Source organism: Lacerta agilis, chromosome 6 (genome assembly GCF_009819535.1).
Source record: "Lacerta agilis isolate rLacAgi1 chromosome 6, rLacAgi1.pri, whole genome shotgun sequence".
In the NCBI taxonomy this organism is placed as follows: Eukaryota; Metazoa; Chordata; class Lepidosauria; order Squamata; family Lacertidae; genus Lacerta; species Lacerta agilis.
The window spans coordinates 4,246,157-4,269,273 of NC_046317.1; the positions used below are offsets into that span (position 1 = coordinate 4,246,157).

Consider the following 23,117-nt stretch of genomic DNA (forward strand, 5'->3'; position numbering starts at 1 on the left):
CCTGCCCATAATTTCCCAGTGTGGTGTAGTGGTTAAGAGTGGTAGACTCGTAATCTGGGGAACCGGGTTTGCGTCTCCGCTCCTCCACATGCAGCTGCTGGGTGACCTTGGGCTAGTCACACTTCTCTGAAGTCTCTCAGCCCCACTCACCTCACAGAATGTTTGTTGTGGGGGAGGAAGGGAAAGGAGAATGTGAGCCGCTTTGAGATTCCTTTGGGTAGTGAAAAGCGGGATATCAAATCCAAACTCTTCTTCCCTGAGAAGTTCCTCTCTGGCTCCAGAACGCTAGCCGAATTTGTGCACACCTCTAAGCCATTAAGGAATCCTGGGACAAGCACTCTAGTGCTCAGCAGAGACATTAGGCACCCTGGGCACTAAGTAAGTCTGGGATACGTGCTTAGCAACAGCCACAATCCCCACCCTCTAGATGGTAGAGCAGGCTGAAGACAACCCAGGGGAGGAGAGAGAGAGTAGACGGCAGACAAAACTCTTCAGCAAATCAATTCTTCACCACTCAGCCATGTCACAGTTACACCAAGACATATACTTCCCAGGGTAAACAACATCCCCACTGAGTACACGGCATCTGCTGGAAAACTACATATCCCTGGGTTCTTGGTAACTACAATCCTGCATGTCCAGAATCTCATCTCCATCTGCGTCGGCCGTGCACACAAGGACTTAAGAGGGACGTGTGGGAAGAGGCTTCCCTTAACAAATGAAGACCCTCCCTCTTCATAGCCCCCCGTGACCCTCATCCCATCTTGATACACTGCAAGCTCTTCCTTGTCTCACAGTTCGCTATACCTGCTGACATAGGCTGGAAGGCGCAGTGCCGTGGGACAAATCATTTGAACCTCTGCTTCCAAGTTCCTATCTCATACGTCAAGTATAGAATCACAGAACTATAGAGTTGGAAGGGACCCTGAGGATCATCTACGGGGATTGAACTTCCAACCTTGGCATTATCAGCACCATGCTCTAACCAGATGAGCTATCCAGGGTTTTTTAAAAAACCAAATAAACAAATTATACTTGCATAATTTATTCTACTTTCATTTCCTGGTGGCAGAATCCAGTTTCGTTATATGCTGTAGTCTCTGATCTTGGTCTCGTCCCCAGCATATTAAGCTAAGGAAGCTTCTGTGCTATATTGCGGATCCTGCCACCCTGCAACCTGGCGGTGTCTGAGCTGATCCCGATGCATCAAAACGAAGTACATTCAAGTCACAGGCCATAAAGGCAGCCATGGGGGCCACAGATAGAAAAACTCTTAGCTACACCCTAGAAAAAGTTCTCTACAGTGGCATGGATAAGCGGAGGCGCCTGCTTTAATGGAGACATGTCAGAGAGCAGCTGAAACCACAAGAAGGCACAAACCTTTCTCTGTAAAAGATAGGGTATTAATCCATCTCATTCCAAGCATTTTATACCTTCCTTTGAACCTGTCTCCATTTTTTCTTCCTCCATTTTTCAGTCCCAAAAAAGTGACCCCCTTATTTTCTTGGGTCTTGGCTGTTCGGTTGAAATTATACTGGGTGTGGGGAAGAGAGCAGGCTGCCACTTTTTGTACCCCAGTGTGAAGGAGGATTTCTCTCCCCAAAACACGCACACGCCCCTTTGTCTCCCCACACCACTCTGAGGAACCTCTTGGCGAACTTAGCAGAGCAATCCCCCCCACCCACCCAAAATACCAAACACCACCCACTGGGTCCCACACAGCTTGAAAATGTCAGAAGTTTGTTGACCGCGTCAAGCCGGGCTAACCAATGCAGCGAGTGAGTTCTTCTCTTCTTGGTTAAACATTGTCCTAGAGATCTATCTGGTGCCCTGAAGATCCATGTACAAAACCCACCCATCCTGCACCTACAAACTCCCTGTCTTCCTCCCGACTCTGAGGAAGTCCTTTGTCTTCTTTCCTCGATTCCTCTCAGTTGTCTCTGTCCCCGTAGTCATTGTAGAGGACACTCAACATCTGCTCCTCGCACGTTTTCTTGAGGTCCCGACTCAGCTCCATCCAGCTGAATCCGTATGGCTTGATCTCGCTGTAACGGCACGCAAGGAATTTGAGCGACATACGCTGGAGACCAATCTTGGGCTCCTGCAAGAGGCCATGGCACCAGGTGCTGAGGTCCCCAAGCTGGGAGAGAATGAGACCAGCTTTTCTAGAGAGGAGGACAGAAAGAGACAATGCAAGGGAAGTAGAAATGGGCCTAAGCAGGAACACAGGGAGCAATCTCATACTGAATCAATCCACCATCCATCTACACCAGCGGTGGGGGACTTTCTCATATTCTTACCAAGATTAGCCTTAGCGGCCAAGTTTGACAAGTGGGTGTGGTCAAACAACTGTCAATCACCTGGTGTCATTAGGTCACATGACTGACAGGTGGGTTGTCCTGCCCACTTGTCAAAATGCTCTGTGGGTTTCCCAAGCTCCTGCTGCCAGTGAGGGGAGCCAGAAAGAAGTCTGCATTTTAACATTCCTATTTCTTTCTCTTGCTTCTCACGGCAGTGGCAGGGACAAAGGAGGAACTGAGAACTGATCCCTGAACCATGCTGGTAGTGCAAAGCCCACCTCACACTCCCCCTTTCAACACACTGAGGTTGAAAGGGGGAATGTGGGAAAGGGTTTGCGATTCATCCTTCACTTTTCCTTTGCATGCCCCTATTGCCCATAAACCGCTGGGTGGTTGGGAACAGGCCTTGCTGCAGCAACCAACCAACCAACCGACTGGGAGCCACTTTCAGCTTCCGGTTGTTCAGTCTGAAAGGCTACTTCACACCCAACACCATGTATGATCAGGGGTGTCTCTGGGGGGGGGGGCGGTGGGGGCGGTACGCCCCGGGTGACAGGGGAGGTGACAAGTGGCGGTCCCTCCCGCCACTCCCACGTGCCGCCGCCCCCTCCATCACCCCGGGAGCAGCAGCGCACGGCCGAGTGAGCACCCCGTCCATGCAGCGCTGCTGCTCCCGGGGTGACTGGCGGTGCGTGGGCAGTGGCGGGAGAGGCCGCCGCTTGTCACCCCTACACACCGCCGCTCCCTCCATCACCCCGGGAACAGCAGTGCACGGCCCAACGCAGGAGCACTCCGTCATCGGACCGCCACTTCTGCGGCCCCCTTTTGAGCCGCAGAGCGAAAAGGCAGCTCGTGGGGCTGCCGTGCGCGATTGGCGGGGAGCCGCCGATCACGCTCGGCAGCCCCATGAGCCGCCTTTTCGCTCTGCGGCTCAAAAGGGGGCTGCAGAAGCAGCAGCGGCCTGCAACTGTGACGTCACAATTTGACGTCACGACGCCTCGCCCTCGAGGTGTTTTCTTTCGCTGCCCCAGGTAGCGTGGAGCCTTCCTCCGCCATTGTGTATGATGTCAGGGTCGGGCCGGTGGGTGTGGCTTGCTCAAAATGGCAGCCACTCTCCAGGGTTTAAGGCAGTTTCTCCTCCAGTCCCACCTGGAAAAGCCAGGCGTCGCACCTGAGCCTTCTGTGTGTGAAGCAGATGCTTTACCACTGAGCTGTGGCTCTTCCCCAGAGAGATGGCAGAATAGAAATTGTAGGGAGAAAGATGAGACATCAAAGGGGGGAAACCACGCTGGAACTTGGATCACCGGGGGGATGGGGACAGGGACAGGGACCACCTTTGCCTAGATTTCTCATGAAAGCCTTCACACATTTGCATTACCCTCCTTGGACAGCTTGTCCTAAAGCACAAGAAGTGAGGCCTCTGCATCTAGTCCTTAATTTAGCATCCTCTGTTTGCTGGGTTGGAACATTGGTTTGTATTTGGGATGCATGTTCAGGGTACAGCCCTCCGTTTCAAGTTTAAAACATGGCAAAACCCTCCTGCTGACTTTCTTATAGAACATACGTTGCTATGCAGTGCCTTTTTTATATAAAAAAAATGTTTAGGGGTACTCTCATTTTGACTCAAGAAAATCGCCATTTTATAGTTCAATTCGGGGGCGGCGGGAAATAAATACAGTAAATGGACCAAAGTACAAAAGGTTTAGGGGTATGCTTACCCCTGCATCCCGTCCCCCCAGAAAAAAGCACTGTTGCTATGGCTCAAAGAGAGATGTTCTGGGGGAAATACATTTCATGCTACATTATTACAATTATGCAGCATCTTCCCCAAAGATGTTTGAGACCCCATTTCCAAAGTCTGATGTGTTGCTGGCTCAGTTGAACCATGGCTGAACTTTTAAATGGATGGGGGGGGGGGAGGTGGAGAAATTAAGAAGCCATTGAATCACCTCCTACCGGTAATTAAAACTCTGCTTCTGTCTACCACGTGGAGGTCAGTGAAGCTTCAGTGCACACCCCCACAGAATATCCCCAAATTCTTCCCAGCCAGCTTAACTGGGAAGAAAGTTGCAATGGAGTCAGCAGGAACCTTGCTCAGTCCTAGTTCCCATGTGTGTCACATTCACCTGTAAAACAGGCCGTGGAGGTCAGCATGCAGGTGAAATGAGTTTAACTGCCAGGATGATCGCTGTGTGAGTTACTGAGAGAAAGTGCATGTAACAATTTGAACTGCTTGGTATATTTTGAATTTAGTAATATGGTGGGCAGGGTTGGAATGGGACCCCCTCCAAATGTTCGACGACAGCACCCATCACCCCTGACCATTGGCCCTGCTGGCTGAGGCTGATGGGAGCACAACATCTACAGAGCCACACGTTCCCCAGCCCTTCATCAGCTGAGCTCTCCAGTCTATCAGAACCAGTGTGGCACAGCGGTCTGATTGCATCACTTGGGCCAACAAAGTTCGTTGGTGTGGGATGTAAACACAGAGCAGTCAAAACACAACATTGCTAGAGTAGACATGAAGGTAACTCAGTCCTCCAGGCATAACTTCCTGCTACCTGGACTGAGTTAACTTCCTCTGTGACCAGAAGTAGGTGTGGTCTCACCTGGGAACAAGATCCCTAGATCAGTCACCATTTTCTCCTCGTCTCTTGAATGAGCAACAAGCATGTTCTCCTGGCTCTCAGCCAAGAGAACAAAGGAAACTACTTTTTCCCTATGGAAGTAGCAACCACATGTAAATACTTTCACTAAGCATGCCTGCCTTCTGAGAAACACTGTGTAACTCAGGAAGTAATGTGAGTAAACTCTTTTTATTCATTTAAGATATATTGTGTCGTGTGCAGTCTTTTAAGAGGGATATAGGGGAAGTATACCAGGAATATATATATTATTTTATGCTTTAGCAAGCCTGTGCAAGCGCGTCTGCTGTGTGTGTTTTAAAAGGGAATGTAACTCTGCTAAGTTCAGAGCTTGTTAACACAAGCTGGGATGAGATATATAAAGTAATATATCATCATCCACATTCCTAATCATTCCCACAGTTGGATAGGCTTTGGCCAGCAATTGTCTTTTAGTTTAATGTACCATGCAGGATGCTTTTGAATTATGGTGCTGGAGGAGACTCTTGGACTGCAAGAAGATCAAACCTATCCATTCTTAAAGAAATCGGCCCTGAGTGCTCACTGGAAGGGCAGATCCTGAAGCTGAGGCTCCAATACTTTGGCCACCTCATGAGAAGACAAGACTCCCTGGAAAAGACCCTGATGTTGGGAAAGATGGAGGGCACAAGGAGAAGGGGACCACAGAGGACAAGATGGTTGGACAGTATTCTCAAAGCTACTAAACATGAGTCTGACCAAACTGTGGGAGGCAGTGGAAGACAGGAGTGCCTGGCGTGCTCTGGTCCATGGGGTCACAAAGAGTCGGACACGACTAAATGACTAAAAAACAAGAACCATGCAGGATTGATGAAAGAGCAAAATGGCAGAAGGCTTCATGGATACCACCCTGAGCTCCTGAGAGGAAGACTGGGGACACGAGATGCAAGTGGGTTCAGGCTAGACTGAACACTCCAAGATTCCTCTTTGACAGACTGCCACTAACCTCTCATTGTCATATAAGCCAGATGTTTGGCTTAAGTGTCAGCATGGCAAAGCCTGCAGCCTTTCAGCTTCCAGATGTCAGAGTTACCAACAACCCAGCTTTTTGTTGGGTGCATGTTCTTTGTCATGGCAACTGCTGTTGCTAGGAAATAACTTGAAAGCCAAGTGGTTGCTGAAGAAGTGCTCAAGGATAGCAAAGCATAAGAGGCCACGAAGAGTGTGCCCCCCCCCAACCAAGGGTCTTTCTAGGGCCAAACCACGTGAGATGATGGGGAACGGTGATCGCTTTACATTTTGGCAAAAGAAAAGAAAAGGAAAAAAAGTCTCTAATCTGGATTGAGTTTACAGTGGAGCTAACCCCACCCCACCCCACCACATTTCCCCAGTGAAACCCATCCTCTGAAGCAGCAACACATAGATTTTCCTTCCAGTAGCACCTTAGAGACCAACTAAGTTTGTTCTTGGTATGAGCTTTCGTGTGCATGCACACTTCTTCAGATACACTGAAACAGAAGTCACCAGACCCTTGTATATAGTGAGGGAGTGGGGAGGGTTATTACTCAGAAGGGTGGTGGGAATGGGTGATCGGCTGATAGGTGTGGAAAACCTGTTGAAGACGACAATTTGTGGAGGGAGGGGAAGGGCCAAACATGTATCATGAAGTGCCAAGGGACTTGAACCCAGTGAGACTATGGTTGCTTTTGGCAAAACAACAACAACAACAACAAAACCAGACTTGAAACAACAACTAGTGAACTGCAGATACAGATCTCTGTCTTCTTATTGAGTTTGGCTCCAAGAGAGTTAAAGGGGGATTGGGGCTTCACTTCCTGCAATGTACACTCCCACCCCATTTATTTGGTTCCACTATTGCTCAGAATCATGCAGGTTGTGTAGATTTTTGAAACAATGCAAACACTTGCCAAATGTGTTTGACCAAAGGGAAAAACAGGATGAGGATAAATACTACAAGGAGCTGTGGTGCCTCTTTCAAAGTGCTTCCAGGGTGCAAAAGCTCTATTACATTGTCCCCTCCAGCCCTCAAAGCAGGAGGGACACTGTTGGTATTCAAGATGACAAGTGCATTGAGGACAAAATGTTGAAACAGAGCAGCCAGTCTCTTAGTTAAGGTGGAATCTGCAACTCCTTTGCCCTGACATTCACAAGAGCATTTGATCCGTCTGCGGGCAGCTGATCCAAGCAGCTAGTTGGATCCCCAAGTTTTATCATCATCCTTAGAGACTGATGAAATGATCTCCATCAGATGCTGCTGGGTGCTAATAACTTGACACCACCTGACTCCTCTAATTTCAGAGTTGTTGTGTTTTTTTTAAAGGGAATTAACACTTACATCTCTCTTGATTTTTTTTTTTAACATCCCTTACTAGTAAGTAAGAATAAAGCTCATTGGTAGCCAGGAAAAGAGAATGGTAGACACCCCCACCTCCCCCACACTTGCTATAGGGTAATCTGCTCTGAGGCCTATTGATAGGGTTGGTGGGTTTGTAAATTAATCAAACATTCTTTATTTTTTCCAGTCCTCTGGCATCTAACATGTGTCACTACCCTGAACTAAAGGACAGAACACTGCTACACGTGTTCCCCCTTTCTATCAGTTTAATTGTTATGGCTCCCCTCAAAGAATCCTATGGATCCCAGTTTGGTGACGATATGGGGAAATTATGTTGGAAATTCTTATTTCCTCACAGAGCCATAGTTCCCAACACTCCTTGGGGAAAGGTAAAAAGGTAAAGGGACGCCTGACCGTTAAGTCCAGTCACGGACGACTCTGGGGTTGCGGCGCTCATCTTGCTTTACTGGCAGAAGGAGCCAGCGTACAGCTTCCAGGTCATGTGGCCAGCATGACTAAGCCGCTTCTGGCGAACCAGAGCAGCGCACAGAAATGCCGTTTACCTTCCCGCTGGAGTGGTACTTATTCATCTACTTGGACAGCTTCTGGGTCATGTGGCCAGCATGACTAAGCCGCTTCTGGCGAACCAGAGCAGCGCACAGAAACGCCGTTTACCTTCCCGCTGGAGTGGTACTTATTCATCTACTTGCCATGCTGTGGCATAGACACACTCCCAGTATCTTTTCCATTTTACATGTTGCTGCTTAAATATGTCAAGGCTGTATATATATGTTAGAAGATATGTTTAATTTGAGACTCTTTATTGTTCCAGCTGATGAAAAATCAATGAAACAGGGCCTTGTCCTGGAGTTAAAAATCAACTGGAGTTATAAATCATTGCAACTGGTATTTGTTTCATACTTTAAACAACAAAAATAGAGGAAACCATTGTTTATTGCCGTCCTGGCCTGAGTCCTTGCAACCTTTCTAATTGATTTGCTTAAAGATGTCAAGGCTAGCGACAAGATCTTTGGCAGATATTTTGAAACAACCGGCACGGCACAGAAGGTCTCATCTTACCGGGGCCCGAGTTCATCCTCGCATCGCCAGGTGAACTCCCCAAAGCTCTCGTAGTGCTGGTTGTAATGGTACAGGACCCGGTGAAGGCTTGGTGAGCCCAAGTCTAGCAGGGTGTTGTAGGCTGTTTGCTGCTCCTTCCCGCTAGTGTAGCCATTGAAGAGGTTGTAGATCTTGTCTGCTATTTCTGGATTTAAACAAAAAGGGAAGGTGAAATGTTGATCGACAAAGTGAAGGGTAGTTTGGGGTTCAAACAGCACCTCCTTGGCTGAGGACCCTCGTACCTAAGGGACCGCCTTTCCTGGTATGTCCCCTGTAGGACCTTAAGGTCCTCAAATAATAATCTTTTGGAGGTCCCGAGCTACAAAGATGCTAGGTTGGCCTCAACTAGGGCCAGGGCCTTCTCAGTATTGGCCCCGACTTGGTGGAACAGTCTATCACAAGAGACCAGGGCCCTGCGGGATTTGGCATCTTTCCGCAGGGCCTGCAAGACGGAGCTGTTCCACCTGGCCTTTGGGTTGGTTTCTGTTTAATATTTATGCTTCATTCTTTTATTGGTGGGTTATTTGAAAATGAGACTGCACTTTTAATATTGAATTTTTAAATTTGTATTTTAATCTGTTATTTTAAATTGATTGTGTTTATGTTTTTTGCTGTGATTTTAATTGGTGTTAGCCGCCCTGAGCCCGGTTTTTGGCTGGGAAGGGCGGGGTATAAATAAATTTATTATTATTATTATTATTATTATTATTATTATTATTATTATTATTATTATTATTAAAAGAAGCACTCCCCCATCACTGCGGCCCTCCTCAACAAAGCATTTTTGAGAAGGGAGAAGGGAGAGTGCTGAAGAAACAGCCACCCTTGGTAAGGAGGGGCAAGGGGAGGCAGGCATTTTGTGTTTCAATGCAACAGTGAAGATGCAACAAGGATTTCAAAGATGAGCTCCTGCAGGCTTTTTACCAGCAACCTAGCTTTGCAATTTGCAACACAGATGTACATACCAGATAATATATTGTGCCATTTCAAAGCATCGTTTTTCAACCCGAAACCCTAAAATTTATAGATGCAGGAATAGGTTTCGCGCACACACAAAATGATTAAAAATAAAATAAAACACTCAAGCACTCTACGTAGAAGCCTCTTTTTGCCAATGTTACCTTGGGCCTTCACATCGTCCACCACCGGGCAAGGAGTCTTCACGGTCACGTCACTTGACCTTGAACGTCTCCCTGTGTTATCCACACCCCAGAGAGTGAACCTGGTGACGGAACAGAAAATATCACCAGATACATGCAGCATATACCGTATTTTTCGCTCCATAAGACGCACCCTTTCCCTCCTAAAAAGTAAGGGGAAATATCTTTGCACCTTATGGAACGAATGGTGGTCCCTGGAGCCGAATTGCCCAGGGGCCAAAAGCAGATCGTGCCTTTTATTTTACAAAGAGAAAAGGGGGTGTTGAAAGGACCCCGCTCAGCAGCTGATCAGGAAGAGATCAGGAGAGAGATAAGAGTCCCCAGCTCCCTTTCAGCCCCAACCCCTTGCCCAGGCCTCCTTTGTTGAATGTGCTGCAGAGGGAGGTTGTTTGTTTCCCCAGTGACATGTGACTGGCTGATTAGATTATCTGTCTGGAAACAGTAGAAATGGCTCCCTTTCCTTAAGATTTTTCAGAAATGTGAGTTGAACCCCATAAAAACGGGGCTTTTCATCTTTGCTTTTCCCCCTTTGCAAAAAAGCTGCAAAACATTTAGCTGATCCTCCAAAAAACTAGGGCTTTTCCCTTTGCAAAAAAAGCTGCAAAACCTTTAGCTGATCCTCAAAAAAACAGGGCTTTTAGAGGAGGAAAACCAGAAAAAAATATATTTTTGTTTCCTCCTCTAAAACGAGGTGCACCCTATGGAGTGAAAAATACGGTATGCTTGGACTGCTTGAGCAATTGAGTTGCTGCCTCCCAACTGCCTTGCATCTCCTGTGCCTTTATCTTAATTCAAAAGATGTCTGTTCCCCTTTGCTGTCTACCACATGTGGGCTTGAGACAAGTCAGCAGCTGGTATTGCTACTCACATGTAGGTGGTGTCAGGTTCCAGGCAGCGGATGATCAAAGAGATGGTGGCGGACAGCTTGTCAGGCACCTGCGCTGGCATGGCGCAGGGCGACTTGGCCCCAGAGATGATGTCATCCACAAAACTCAGCACCGTCTCTAGGGAAACAGGCAACCCAGCCATTATCTGATAATACAGATGGAGCAAGGAAGGCAGAGGAGCACAGGAAATGTCTGCAGGTTTTTAATAAATCATATTATTTTTTATGTTTTTAATAAATTGCATTATATGTGCGTGTGTATTAATGCTTAATTGCTTTTTAATTTTGGGGTTTTTTCCTATGTGTTTAGGTGTTCTCATTTTTATCTGTAAGACCCCTTCAGTCCCTGTCAGAGGAAAAGTGTGGTATAAAAATAAGTATATAGGTAGTCAAAACAAAATAAAATTCCTTCCAGTAGCACCTTAGAGACCAACTAAGTTTGTTCTTGGTATGAGCTTTCGTGTGCATGCACACACCAAGAACAAACTTAGTTGGTCTCTAAGGTGCTACTGGAAGGATTTTTTTTATTTTATTTTGTTTTGACTATGGCAGACCAACACGGCTACCTACCTGTAACTGGATATATAGATAAAACAAAAACAAAAAAAAATTCTTTCCAGTAGCACCTTAGAGACCAACTGAGTTTGTTCTTGGTATGAGCTTTCGTGTGCATGCACACTTCTTCAGATACACTGAAACGGAAGTCACCAGACCCTAAATATAGTGAGGGAGTGAGGAGGGGTATTACTCAGAAGGGTGGTGGGAATGGGTGATCAGCTGATAGGTGTAGAAAACCTGTTGACAACTCTTAATGGCTGCAATTTGGTTTTGCAGGGAAAGGCAAGGGGGAAGATGGCTAAAGATAGCTTTTGTCATGTATAATGAGATAAGAATCCAATGTCTTTGTTCAGACCAGGTTTCTCCATGGTTTTAAGTTTGGTGATTAGTTGCAATGGAGAGACCTGGTCTGAACAAAGACATTGTTTAGAAATTTTCAAAAAAATAATAATTATATAAATGCATTTATAAAAGAATAAACTGCACTCACCAGTTTCCACTTTGGAATGGTCCAAGCGGTCAGTCACCTTCTCCTGGCGGATGAGGTAGTCAACGATCTGTACTCCAATTGGGGGTTCCGAATGCTCCCACTCCAGAACTACCAGGGAGCTACTAGGTTCATGAACAGTGGACAACCTCAGCCTGCAGAGGGGAGAGCAGAAACAGAGGTCAGGCTATGGCTAACCCTTGGCAAGCGGCGTCAACTCTCCTGACGATGTCAATGGGAATGCCGATTCAAATTCAGCGAAATTCTGACAATAGAGTGTCTCCCCCCATTCTGCCTTCATTTCACTATACTGTATTCAACAGGTCTGTTGATGCTTAAGCAACGATGCTCAAATAATAATGTGCTCTGCTTTTTCAAGTACCTTCAAGCCAGTGCAAAAATAATGAGATGAACAGGGCACACTTTGCCACCCCCTGTCTTTGGTGCACAATGCAAAGGGGGTGGGGGCTGGGGAGGGCCCAACTAGAGATCTTTGAGGCACACACCTCGCACAGAACCCAAAACGGGGACAATTAAATGGACACTCTAAATCCAGCAGGGAGATTAAGATTCCACCAGCTCAACCTACTTTCTCACGGTCAGGGCATAACGGGACAATGACCAAGGCCCTGCACTCCTCGGGAGAAGGCCAAAATGAAATAGAGAAACAAGCTGGTTACACGGATAAGCTATGAAACCTTGAACTCCCAACAGTTGTTGCTGGGTTGTTTTTTTTACCCTGGTGGACAGTAAAAGCTTGCCTTTGCCCCGGCAGCCTTCTTTGCAGGGTTACTACAATATCAATTTAATATTTACTTTTCGCATCCTGCCTTTTTCCTGCCATGAAAATTCATGACGCAAACAGAACATCCTAAAAACAGCAATAAAACATAACGCGTGAAATACTCTTAAGACCCAATAAAAAACAGGCACCGGCAAAATACACTTTCCTTTGGAAGCAATGGAGTAGAAAGGCAGTGCCTGCGTGCACTTTTTGATATACACTGCAATGTACACCCTGCTGGCACCTGGGATCCTAACAGCATTATGGGGACTGTCAGGAGCTGCGGGCATGGAGATCAGGCCATGGGTGCCTTCTCTCCCACAGTAGATTAAAAAAAGGAACAGTCTGGTCAAATCCACCATCGCCACCATAATTCTGTGAAAGAGACTCAAGAGAGGTACCGTATTTTTCGCTCCATAGGACGCACTGGACCATAGGGTGCACCTCATTTTTAGAGGAGGAAACAAGGAAAAAATATTTTTCTGGTTCTCCTCCTCTAAAAGCCCTGTTTTTTTGAGGATCAGCTAAAGGTTTTGCAGCTTTTTTTGCAAAGGGAAAAGCCCTGGTTTTTTGAGGATCAGCTAAAAGTTTTGCAGCTTTTTTTGCAAAGGGAAAAGCCCTGGTTTTTTTGAGGATCAGCTAAAAAGTTTTGCAGCTTTTTTGCAAAGGGAAAAGCCCTGTTTTTTTTTAGGATCAGCTAAAAGTTTTGCAGCTTTTTTTGCAAAGGGGGAAAAGCAAAGCTCCTTTTGCAAAGGGGGAAAAGCAAAGAGGAAAAGCCCCGTTTTTATGGGGTTCAACTCACATTTCTGAAAAATCTTAAGGAAAGGGAGCTTTTTCTACTGTTTCCAGACAGATATTCTAATCAGCCAGTCACATGTCCTGGGGAAACAAACAACCTCCCTCTGCAGCACATTCAACAAAGGAGGGCGGGGCTGAAAGGGAGCCGGGACTCTTATCTCTCTCTTGATCTCTTGCTGATCAGCTGCTGAGCGGGGTCCTTTCAACACCCCTTTTTCTCTTTGTAAAATAAAAAGCACAATCTGCTTTTGGCCCCTGGGCAATTTAGCTCCAGGGACCACCATTCGCCCCATAAGACGCACAGGTATTCCCCCTTACTTTTTAGGAGGAAAAAAGTGCGTCTTATGGAGCGAAAAATACGGTAACTTTTTGGGGGGGGGGCTTGGGGCTAGATCCTCAGTTTTCAGCCATTATTTCCTTCTTTATTTCTGGTGCCGGAAGAACATTTGCTACAATGAACAATATCAAATGAGGCCACGTTTCCCAAAAGACATTTAGCAAAATCTCAATTCTGCCAACTGATGGTGCGGGACACCTACATAGGGCGCGGGAGGGGAGCACAGGCTGGGAGCCCATCAGCACCGAAGGCACTTGAGTCACACCGACACCAGTCCTCGATGACGTCCCCGCTGCCTGAGCACCATAGGGAACTCATGGTGGCCTCTTGCAACAGCTGAGAGAGAAATAAAAGGAGAACAGGAATGAGGAAATGCACAGGAGGAACATCAAGAAAATCCCTGCCATGAGCTGAAGTTTCCCCTTTCCCAAGGGCTGCAAAGCAGGGGCCCCACTTCTGACAAATTTTGCCGAGGGGCCTGCAAATCGTTTGCTCATTTCACACATGCGACGGTCACCTCCAGACTTGATTATTGTAACTCGCTCTACGTGGGGCTGCCCCTGAAGCTGACCCAGAAACTCCAGTGGGTGCAGAATGCCGCGGCGAGGCTCCTCACAGGGTCTTTGCCGCGGGACCACATTCATCCAGTGCTCTATCAGCTGCACTGGCTCCCGGTGGAGTACAGGGTCAGGTTTAAGGTGCTGGTTTTGACCTTTAAAGCGTATGTGGCTTAGGACCCTTGTACCTAAGGGACCGCCTCTCCTGGTATGTCCCGGGTAGGACCTTAAGGTCCTCAAATAGTAATCTTTTGGAGGTCCCGAGCCACAAAGATGCTAGGTTGGCTTCAACTAGGGCCAGGGCCTTCTCAGTACTGGCCCCGACTTGGTGGAACAGTCTGGCACAAGAGACCAGGGCCCTGCGGGATTTGGCATCTTTCCACAGGGCCTGCAAGATGGAGCTGTTCCACCTGGCCTTTGGGTTGGTTTCAGTTTAACCCTGATGTTTCGTTCTTTTGGTGTGATTGGTGGGCTAATTAAAATTGAGGCTGCAGTTTAGATTTAATTTTAAATTGTATTTTAATCTGCATTTTAATTGAATTGTTTTATGTTTTTGTTGTGATTTTATTGGTGTTAGCCGCCCTGAGCCCGGTTTGGTGGGGAAGGGCGGGGTATAAATAATAATAATAATAAATTTATTATTATTATTATTATTATTATTATTATTATGAAGCCGTGGTTTGGTTTAGGGCTAGGCCACTGAGTACAATGTGCAACAAACCTGCACACGTGTAGTGATCAAAACAGAAGTTCAGAATTCAATAACAGAAGACCGGCAAGCCATTAACATATCAGTCCTCTTCTGCAAACAGAAAGAAATTCAGAATTCAATAAGCCCTGCTATGCTGACTGCCGTTATTCTGCTTCCGGTCTGTTTCTAGCCATCATGGTTTGAGAAGATTGGAGATGTCACCATGTGTTCTCCCACTCCCTCTCCCCCCTTCAGATAATCTTGCTTATATTAAAATTTGAATACTTAAGACCGAGTAAGAGAGTAGCCTGTCCCCCTTTAGAATGCTCACTTACCGTATTTTTTCGCTCCATAGGGTGCACCAGACCATAGGGCGCACCTCGTTTTTAGAGGAGGAAACAAGAACAAATTTTTTTCTGTTTTTGCTCCTCTAAAAGCCCTGTTTTTTGGAGGATCAGCTAAAACTTTTGCAGCTTTTTTTGCAAAGGGAAAAGCCCTGTTTTTCTGAGGATCAGCTAAAGGTTTTGCAGCTTTTTAGCAAAGGGAGAAAAGCAAAGCTCCTTTTGCAAAGGGGGAAACGCAAAGAGGAAAAGCCCCATTTTTATGGGGTTCAACTCACATTTCTGCAGCTTCTGAAGGAAAGGGAGCCATTTCTACTGTTTCCAGACAGATAACTTAATCAGCCAGTCACATGTAGCTGGGGAAACAAACAACCTCCCTCTGCAGCACATTCAACAAAGGAGGGCAGGGCTGAAAGGGAGCCGGGACTCTTATCTCTCTCCCGATCTCTTGCTGATCAGCTGCTGAGCGGGGTCCTTTCAACGCCCCTTTTTTTCTCTTTGTAAAATAAAAAGCACTATCTGCTTTTGGCCCCTGGGCAATTCAGCTCCAGGGACCACCATTCGCTCCATAAGATGCACAGATATTTCCCCTTAATTTTTAGGAGGAAAAAAGTGTGTCTTATGGAGTGAAAAATACGGTATTTGGCAACCACTGATACTACACGCTAGCAAGGTTATGCTTAAAATTCTACAAGGCAGGCTTAAGCAGTATGTGGACCGAGAACTCCCAGAAGTGCAAGCTGGATTTCGAAGGGGCAGAGGAACCAGAGACCAAATTGCAAACATGCGCTGGATTATGGAGAAAGCCAGAGAGTTCCAGAAAAACATCTACTTCTGCTTCATTGATTATGCAAAAGCATTTGACTGTGTCGACCACAGCAAACTATGGCAAGTTCTTAAAGAAATGGGAGTGCCGGATCACCTCATTTGCCTCCTGAGAAATCTCTATGTGGGACAAGAAGCTACAGTTAGAACTGGATATGGAACAACTGATTGGTTCAAAATTGGGAAAGGAGTACGACAAGGCTGTATATTGTTTCCCTGCTTATTTAACTTATATGCAGAATACATCATGCGAAAGGCTGGACTGGATGAATCCCCAACCGGAATTAAGATTGCCGGAAAAAATATCAACAACCTCAGATATGCTGATGATACTACCTTGATGGCAGAAAGTGAGGAAGAATTGAAAAACCTTTTAATGAGGGTGAAAGAAGAGAGTGCAAAATATGGTCTGAAGCTCAACATAAAAAAAACTAAGATCATGGCCACTGGTCCCATCACCTCCTGGCAAATAGAAGGGGAAGAAATGGAGGCAGTGAGAGATTTCACTTTCTTGGGTTCCATGATCACTGCAGATGGTGACAGCAGTCACGAAATTAGAAGACGCCTGCTTCTTGGGAGAAAAGCAATGACAAACCTAGACAGCATCTTAAAAAGCAAAGACATCACCTTGCCGACAAAGGTCCGTATAGTTAAAGCTATGGTTTTCCCAGTAGTAATGTACGGAAGTGAGAGCTGGACCATAAAGAAGGCTGATCGCCGTAGAATTGATGCTTTTGAATTATGGTGCTGGAGGAGACTCTTGAGAGTCCCATGGACTGCAAGAAGATCAAACCTATCCATTCTCAAAGAAATCAGCCCTGAGTACTCACTAGAAGGACAGATCCTGAAGTTGAGGCTCCAGTACTTTGGCCACCTCATGAGAAGAGAAGACTCCCTGGAAAAGACCCTGATGTTGGGAAAGATGGAGGGCACAAGGAGAAGGGGACGACAGAGGATGAGATGGTTGGACAGCGTTCTCGAAGCTACTAACATGAGTCTGACCAAACTGCGAGAGGCAGTGAAGGATAGGCGTGCCTGGCGTGCTCTGGTCCATGGGGTCACGAAGAGTCGGACACGACTGAACGACTGAACAACAACAACAACGATACTATACATTTAGTCCTGCCGCCCAAATAAAGCCACCCACCTTCTGAGTTTGATTGTTGGGGACCAGCTCATAAATGGGTGCTGCTTTGGTGACCTCCAGGAGGATCGGCTCAGGTGCAGTGTCTGTGCCAGAGGATACATGACACAGAGGACAGGGTGATGGACAGCGGCCTCTGCTCTGGCATTCCATGCGCACGCCGGCTGCCATGCGCTTGGTTCCTGACTCTGACAAGCTGGCTATGTACTCTGGAAACGTAAGGACCCTGGGATCTCGGTCACGCTCCTCGGACTCATCTGATGGGGAGTTACCTGTAAGGAATGAGATTGGATAGAATCAGGAAAAGGTGAGTAGTGACACCTGGTCAAGTTTCACGGTGCCCCGGACTAGAGAGACAAAACATCTGCACCCACAGGGGCGCGCAATCATTTGCAGGAACCCGGTGCGGATTTCAAGCTTATTATCATTAGTTTTGTTTTTAAGCTTTCCCCTGAATGACTTGCCTTCCAGAACATAGACCTCTTTGGCATAATTCCCAACTTCTTAATGTTCTTCTTTAAAATTGGAATTCAAAATCATACACAGATCAGCAAACAGGAGCACCAATCCATCTTGAGTGAGAGGCCTGGAAATCTGGTTCCATGCCTCACAGGCCTTTTCCCACCACGCCTGGGAGGGGAGGGCCCTGACTGACTCCAGCTACAAAAAGCCAAGGCTGCTGAAAAGGCCAGGTACCATTTTGGCTGTCTCTTAATGCAGTCCCAGGTCATCAAGTCAGAGCTTCCATAGCCACTACATGTCATGAACCACCGCTGGGTGTCAGAAAAAGAGGGGTGGCAGAAAGAGAGAAGGGGGAATGGTGGGCTTCTCAGTCACATCCTTGTTGTGTATTGATTCAAGGGTTATAATATCTGTGTTACTATTGTCTGTATTCACATTAGGGGAAAGTAACTGCCTTAATGTTCGAGAAGGAACAGCTACTATTGGTTCATTCAAGTTGCTGCATTTGGATCCTCAGCCTTATTGGTTTCCACCAAAGGGCAGCTTTGTGACTGCTTGAGATTGTTCCCTCCAAAATGTATCCTTTCTAGCCAGTCTTTCTGTCCCTATAAATGTAGCATCCCTCTCCTCAGTTCCCCAGTCTTGTTTGTCTGAATAAAGAGTGTTACACGAAGAAGCTGTCTCCTGCCTGCTATGTCAGAGCTGAAATCACTTGCTGAATCACGATCCCCACGTTACAACAATCCCGTTGGCCATTGTCAGGAATAGATGGACCTTTGTTCTAACTCAGGGGTAGTCAACCTTTTTATACCTACCACCCACTAATGCATCTTTCTTGATGGTAAAAATTTCCTTACCGCCCACCAGTGCTCGATGGAAGGAGGAGTCGGCTTGTGCCGCAGAACCCCCTACTGCCCACCTAGAATCCTGAAATGCCCACTAGTGGGCGGTAGGGACCAGGTTGACAACCCCTGCTCTAACTCAACACGGCTCTAACTTTTAAATCGTTTGGGTTGGCATATGGAAAACAGGTGCAATCCCAGGACAGTTAGTCATAACTGAGTCCCACTGAAATCAACACAATAAATTAGGTCATGATGACCAACTCAAGTACAATTGATTTCAATGGGATTGAAGGTAGGACCACTTTACCTGAATCAGGGCTACGGTGCTTTTGAAACGGGAATAATGCAGGCAATTAAGCCACCTCTGCTGGTGACGTGACACAACGGTCTCTGTTAGAAAGAAGTTACTTTTGAATATGCCCATTTGCATGCAGTGAGCAACAATGCTGCAAAGCAGTGGTTCAGATGCTGCCAAAATTGTATGTTTGTTTTTAATAAAAACAATGTGGTGCTTTATTTTCCTTCCAGAAAAGGGAAGTAAAATGAAGTAACGCATTAAACAGAAAAGGCTGCCTATAATCAATGAACACTAGATGGTGCTGTACAATTACAGATCATGACAGGTCTGAAATCTTTATCATATGTGTGATGGGAAAGATATGCATGTTACCAATGGCTGCAACAAGGACTCGCTGTATCTGAGCCAGTAGTAGATGGCAAGTGGTCTAGATGGATGAAAGAGCATTTGGATGATATAAAATCTCCACTAAGCGCATAAAAGGGTGCTTTCTGAGCTTGAGCGCGCGCACACACACACAGTAAAATAGCACAAAATATTATTATTGTCACTTTTTCCTGCTGATTCTGAGCAGCTGCCCCTAAACAGGCGCTTGACACACAGAAATTTAAAGAGCGGGGCCAGAAGAAAGACAGCAAAGTTAGCAAAACAAACAAACAAACCCCACACTATCCAAACATCGCTTGGCAGTCTCTAGGGGTGGGCTGACCAGTCTGTAGAAGTCTCCCCCCCAACACACAACCCCACCCCTCCTCAATAGAAGCCGCATGGTTCTGCATTTCACTTAAAACTTACAAAGCTCTGAATGCATACCCAGCATCTCTTAACAGTTAAGGCATAACTGATCTGTGTTAAGGGACCCTGAGAATGCACTCTTGCAGTAAGTGTGTTGGTTCATCAAATTAAAAGTGTGTCCACATGTCCTAGCACAGCATACAAACCCCACCCCAGTAACCAGCAGGTGCTGTGTTTTTTTATTGGAGATTGTCTATGATCTACAGGGGCGTAGCAAATGGGGGGGTTCCATAATGGAGGGGGTGACAAATTATGAAGGGAAATTTTGGGGGGGAATTTTTTTTTTTGAAAATGCCTGCTCCGAAGGTCTTATCTTACTATACTAGGGATTATATAGCTAAATATGAAATTTCATGCATATCGGTTAATATCTTGACCCTCCTCCACCAAAATAGCTGTTCACTTGGCTGTTTTCCTATGTCGTGAAGGCTGAAATTTCAGTTCAGTGGAGCACTTACTGTTCCCAACCCTAACCCTGTGGAAAGCCATCTAATTAGACTTTAATTTGATTTTGAGATGTTTTTAGGAGGTAATTTAATTATTGTTTGATTTTATACCAATGTTATGTATCTGATGTTAGCCACCCTGAACCCGACTTCGGCCGGGGAGGGCGGGATATAAATAAAAGTATTTTATTATTATTACTTGTTATTATTCCTTTGTAAGAAAATACGAAATAACGTAAAACCATTTTTGTACGGAGGGGATCAATTGAGGGGGGGGCAAGAATTTTTCCTCACCGGGTACCACCTGACCTTCCTACGCCTCAGTCCATAGATATTTACTACACTGGATCCCTATTTCTGGTTTCTCTACCCCTCACCCCCACCCCACCTTCCACTTTCCAGCTCAGCGAAGGGCACAGGAAACACTTTGACAGCAGTGTGCTGTTCAGTTGGCACCAAAAGTCACAAAACCTAAGTGCAAAGTCGATTTGTCGAAAGTAGTTTTTTTGTGGGCATGTGGCACAGAAGGAACTCTGATTATCCAGCATTCTTCCAAGCGAACACCACCAGCAGAGGTAGCCACAAACACAGAACAGACATGGGTATAATAATACATTAATTCAGCATCCCTTCCCCAAAACGCTGTGTAAGAGCCTTAGTGAAATCATTCCTTCTGATTAGAACCTGGGACTTGTCAGTCACAAAGCAGCTCTCCGTCTACCATGGAGGTTACCTCATTTGGAGAACTTGGGGAGAAATGTTTCATATTTTGCAGACATACTGGTCTGCTGCTTTAAAAACAACAACAACAACAACACCTGAATCTCCAAAGCATCTCAAAGCATTGGTTTTGTGGGTTTCAGAGAGAGCTCCAGCTTTGGCTTGTACAAGCCCCAAATCTATCTGAAACAGCTGGAAGGAATTTTATTTTTATTTTTTATTTTGACTATGGCAGACCAACACGGTTACCTGCCTGTAACTGGAACTTTGCTTGGGTTTTCGATGTGGGATTCATTTAATTCTCTTTGCATATCCCTAATTCCTACATTGCACACATGAATGCCCTGTGGTGGTAGTTCAAAATCATGCTAAAATACAGGGGAAGAATAAGATCATAGAATCATAGAATCATAGAGTTGGAAGAGACCACAAGGGCCATCCAGTCCAACCCCCTGCCAAGCAAGAAACACCATCAAAGCATTCCTGACAGATGGCTGTCAAGCCTCCGCTTAAAGACCTCCAAAGAAGGAGACTCCACCACACTCCTTGGCAGCAAATTCCACTGCCGAACAGCTCTCACTGTCAGGAAGTTCTTCCTAATGTTTAGGTGGAATCTTCTTTCTTGTAGTTTGAATCCATTGCCCCGTGTCCGCTTCTCTGGAGCAGCATAAAACAACCTTTCTAACTCCTCTATATGACACCCTTTTATATATTTGAACATGGCTATCATATCACCCCTTAACCTTCTCTTCTCCAGGCTAAACATACCCAGCTCCCTAAGCCGTTCCTCATAAGGCATTGTTTCCAGGCCTTTGACCATTTTGGTTGCCCTCCTCTGGACACGTTCCAGCTTGTCAGTATCCTTCTTGAACTGTGGTGCCCAGAACTGGACACAGTATTCCAGGTGAGGTCTGACCAGAGCGGAATACAGTGGTACTATTACTTCCCTTGATCTAGACGCTATACTCCTATTGATGCAGCCCAGAATTGCATTGGCCTCTGTTTGTACGCAATGTTTCAGCAGAATGTTAGCGGAACAGTGGAAAAGTGCAGATTCTGAAGTCAGCAGGTGAGAAGTGGCACAGTTGTCCCATGGCTTCTGGCAGCAAAATCTGGCCTGTTGTGGGGGGGGGTGTGTTGGCACAGGGACCTGGGAAAGGTGCTGCCTGTACCTGCAGCATCCATAGTCTGAACCAGTACATTAAAGCTCTCAAACATCCCCCACAGCCCTGCTGCAGCTGTGCAAGTTGGCAAACACCGCAATGCATCTGGATATGACCCAGATGAAATCCAAATGTTCCCCTTCTCCGTTGAAGGCTGTTGGCATCTCAGAACTGACAAGCAGAGCTTAACCTTTCATCTCAACACAATGACTGTTCCTCCCCTACAGGGGGAAGGGGCTTCCTGCTGTGCGCACATTCGTGTGGCTCTAGCTCCACGACATCAATGCATTTTGCTCTCTATAAAGTGGAAAGTACCTGCCAGTCTCTCTTTTCAAAGCCGTAAAGAAAATGAAACTTGCCAGTAGATCAGACATGTTGCCTGGCTAAAGCTATATATGGATAACAGACAAGGTGTTGGCTGCACCTCTTCCCCCCCCCCCCCCACCCACAAGCTCAGAGCAGCATATCTGAGACCATGTCACTGTATCTTCACAACAGCCCTATGAAGTAGACTGACTTACTTCAGCCAGTTTGAGCTCCATGTATGTGTGAGGATTCGAACCCAGGGCTCCCTGGTCCATATTTTAACATCTTATCCCATGGATTACACTCGTCTTTTAAGTTCAAAACTGTACATTGTGAAATACAAGAACTCCATATCAGTTTTGCTTCTTGAGATGCTAGGGTCAGGTCTAATCTGCATTGATAGGTGGATGGCGGGGGGAACGGGGGAATTTAAGCTGAGCAACAACTGCACACATCAGGGTACACACACACACACACAACCTTGTACCGACGCGCCTTTAGTTGTGCTGGGATACTTTCCTTGAAAACTGGACATCTCCTCCAATGCTTCTGCACCATTGTATAGCAATTAGATATTTCTGGGAGCATTTATTCCAAGAGACGAGAATCAGCCAGCTCCAAAAAGGGATGGGGAAATGCTGGTGGGGAGATCCGTGCGAGTGGCCCAGCAAGCAGTCCAGAAGCAGAGTGGCAAATGGGAATGGTAATACTCACTTTGCACACGCAACGCTAACGTTGAAACGGCACCATCCTAGCTTCAGTCGCAGCCACTGCTGCCAGCAGGAACAGTTGGCATTAAATTTAGAATAGAAACCAATTAAAAGATAACAAGCTAACATAAGAGAACATATGCTCTGGATAGCAAGAATCTAAGTGTTTAAAAAAACATGACCTCCAGCTATCACCGGGGAAGTTTAAATATTGGTTCGAAAGGCCCACAAAAGTATTTCAAAGCAGATATATCTGCCTGCTGGAAAACTACTCTGACCTTGGCCAGGCAATTTGTATTAATGAGGGAGAGTTGGGTCAACAAGGTGCTTGGAGCAAAGGATTTTAGAAGATCTTGAGCAGGGAAATCAGCGCCTTGATCTAACAAAAAATACAAATTCTTCTATTGCGGGTAGTGAGGGAGCTTC

General features: G+C 46.2%; 1 protein-coding gene across 1 annotated transcript in view; it reads right to left on the reverse strand.

The window, feature by feature from the left end:
• Window positions 1-1,010: 1,010 nt before the first annotated feature.
• The window catches only part of ASTN1 (astrotactin 1), a 231,076-nt gene continuing 208,969 nt past the window's right edge, over window positions 1,011-23,117 (reverse strand). The window contains 7 exon segments of the mRNA XM_033151264.1: window positions 1,011-2,165; window positions 8,340-8,523; window positions 9,500-9,600; window positions 10,407-10,542; window positions 11,473-11,624; window positions 13,591-13,724; window positions 16,950-17,218. Of these exon segments, the coding sequence (XP_033007155.1) occupies window positions 1,931-2,165; window positions 8,340-8,523; window positions 9,500-9,600; window positions 10,407-10,542; window positions 11,473-11,624; window positions 13,591-13,724; window positions 16,950-17,218 (1,211 nt within the window). The 3' untranslated portion in view covers window positions 1,011-1,930.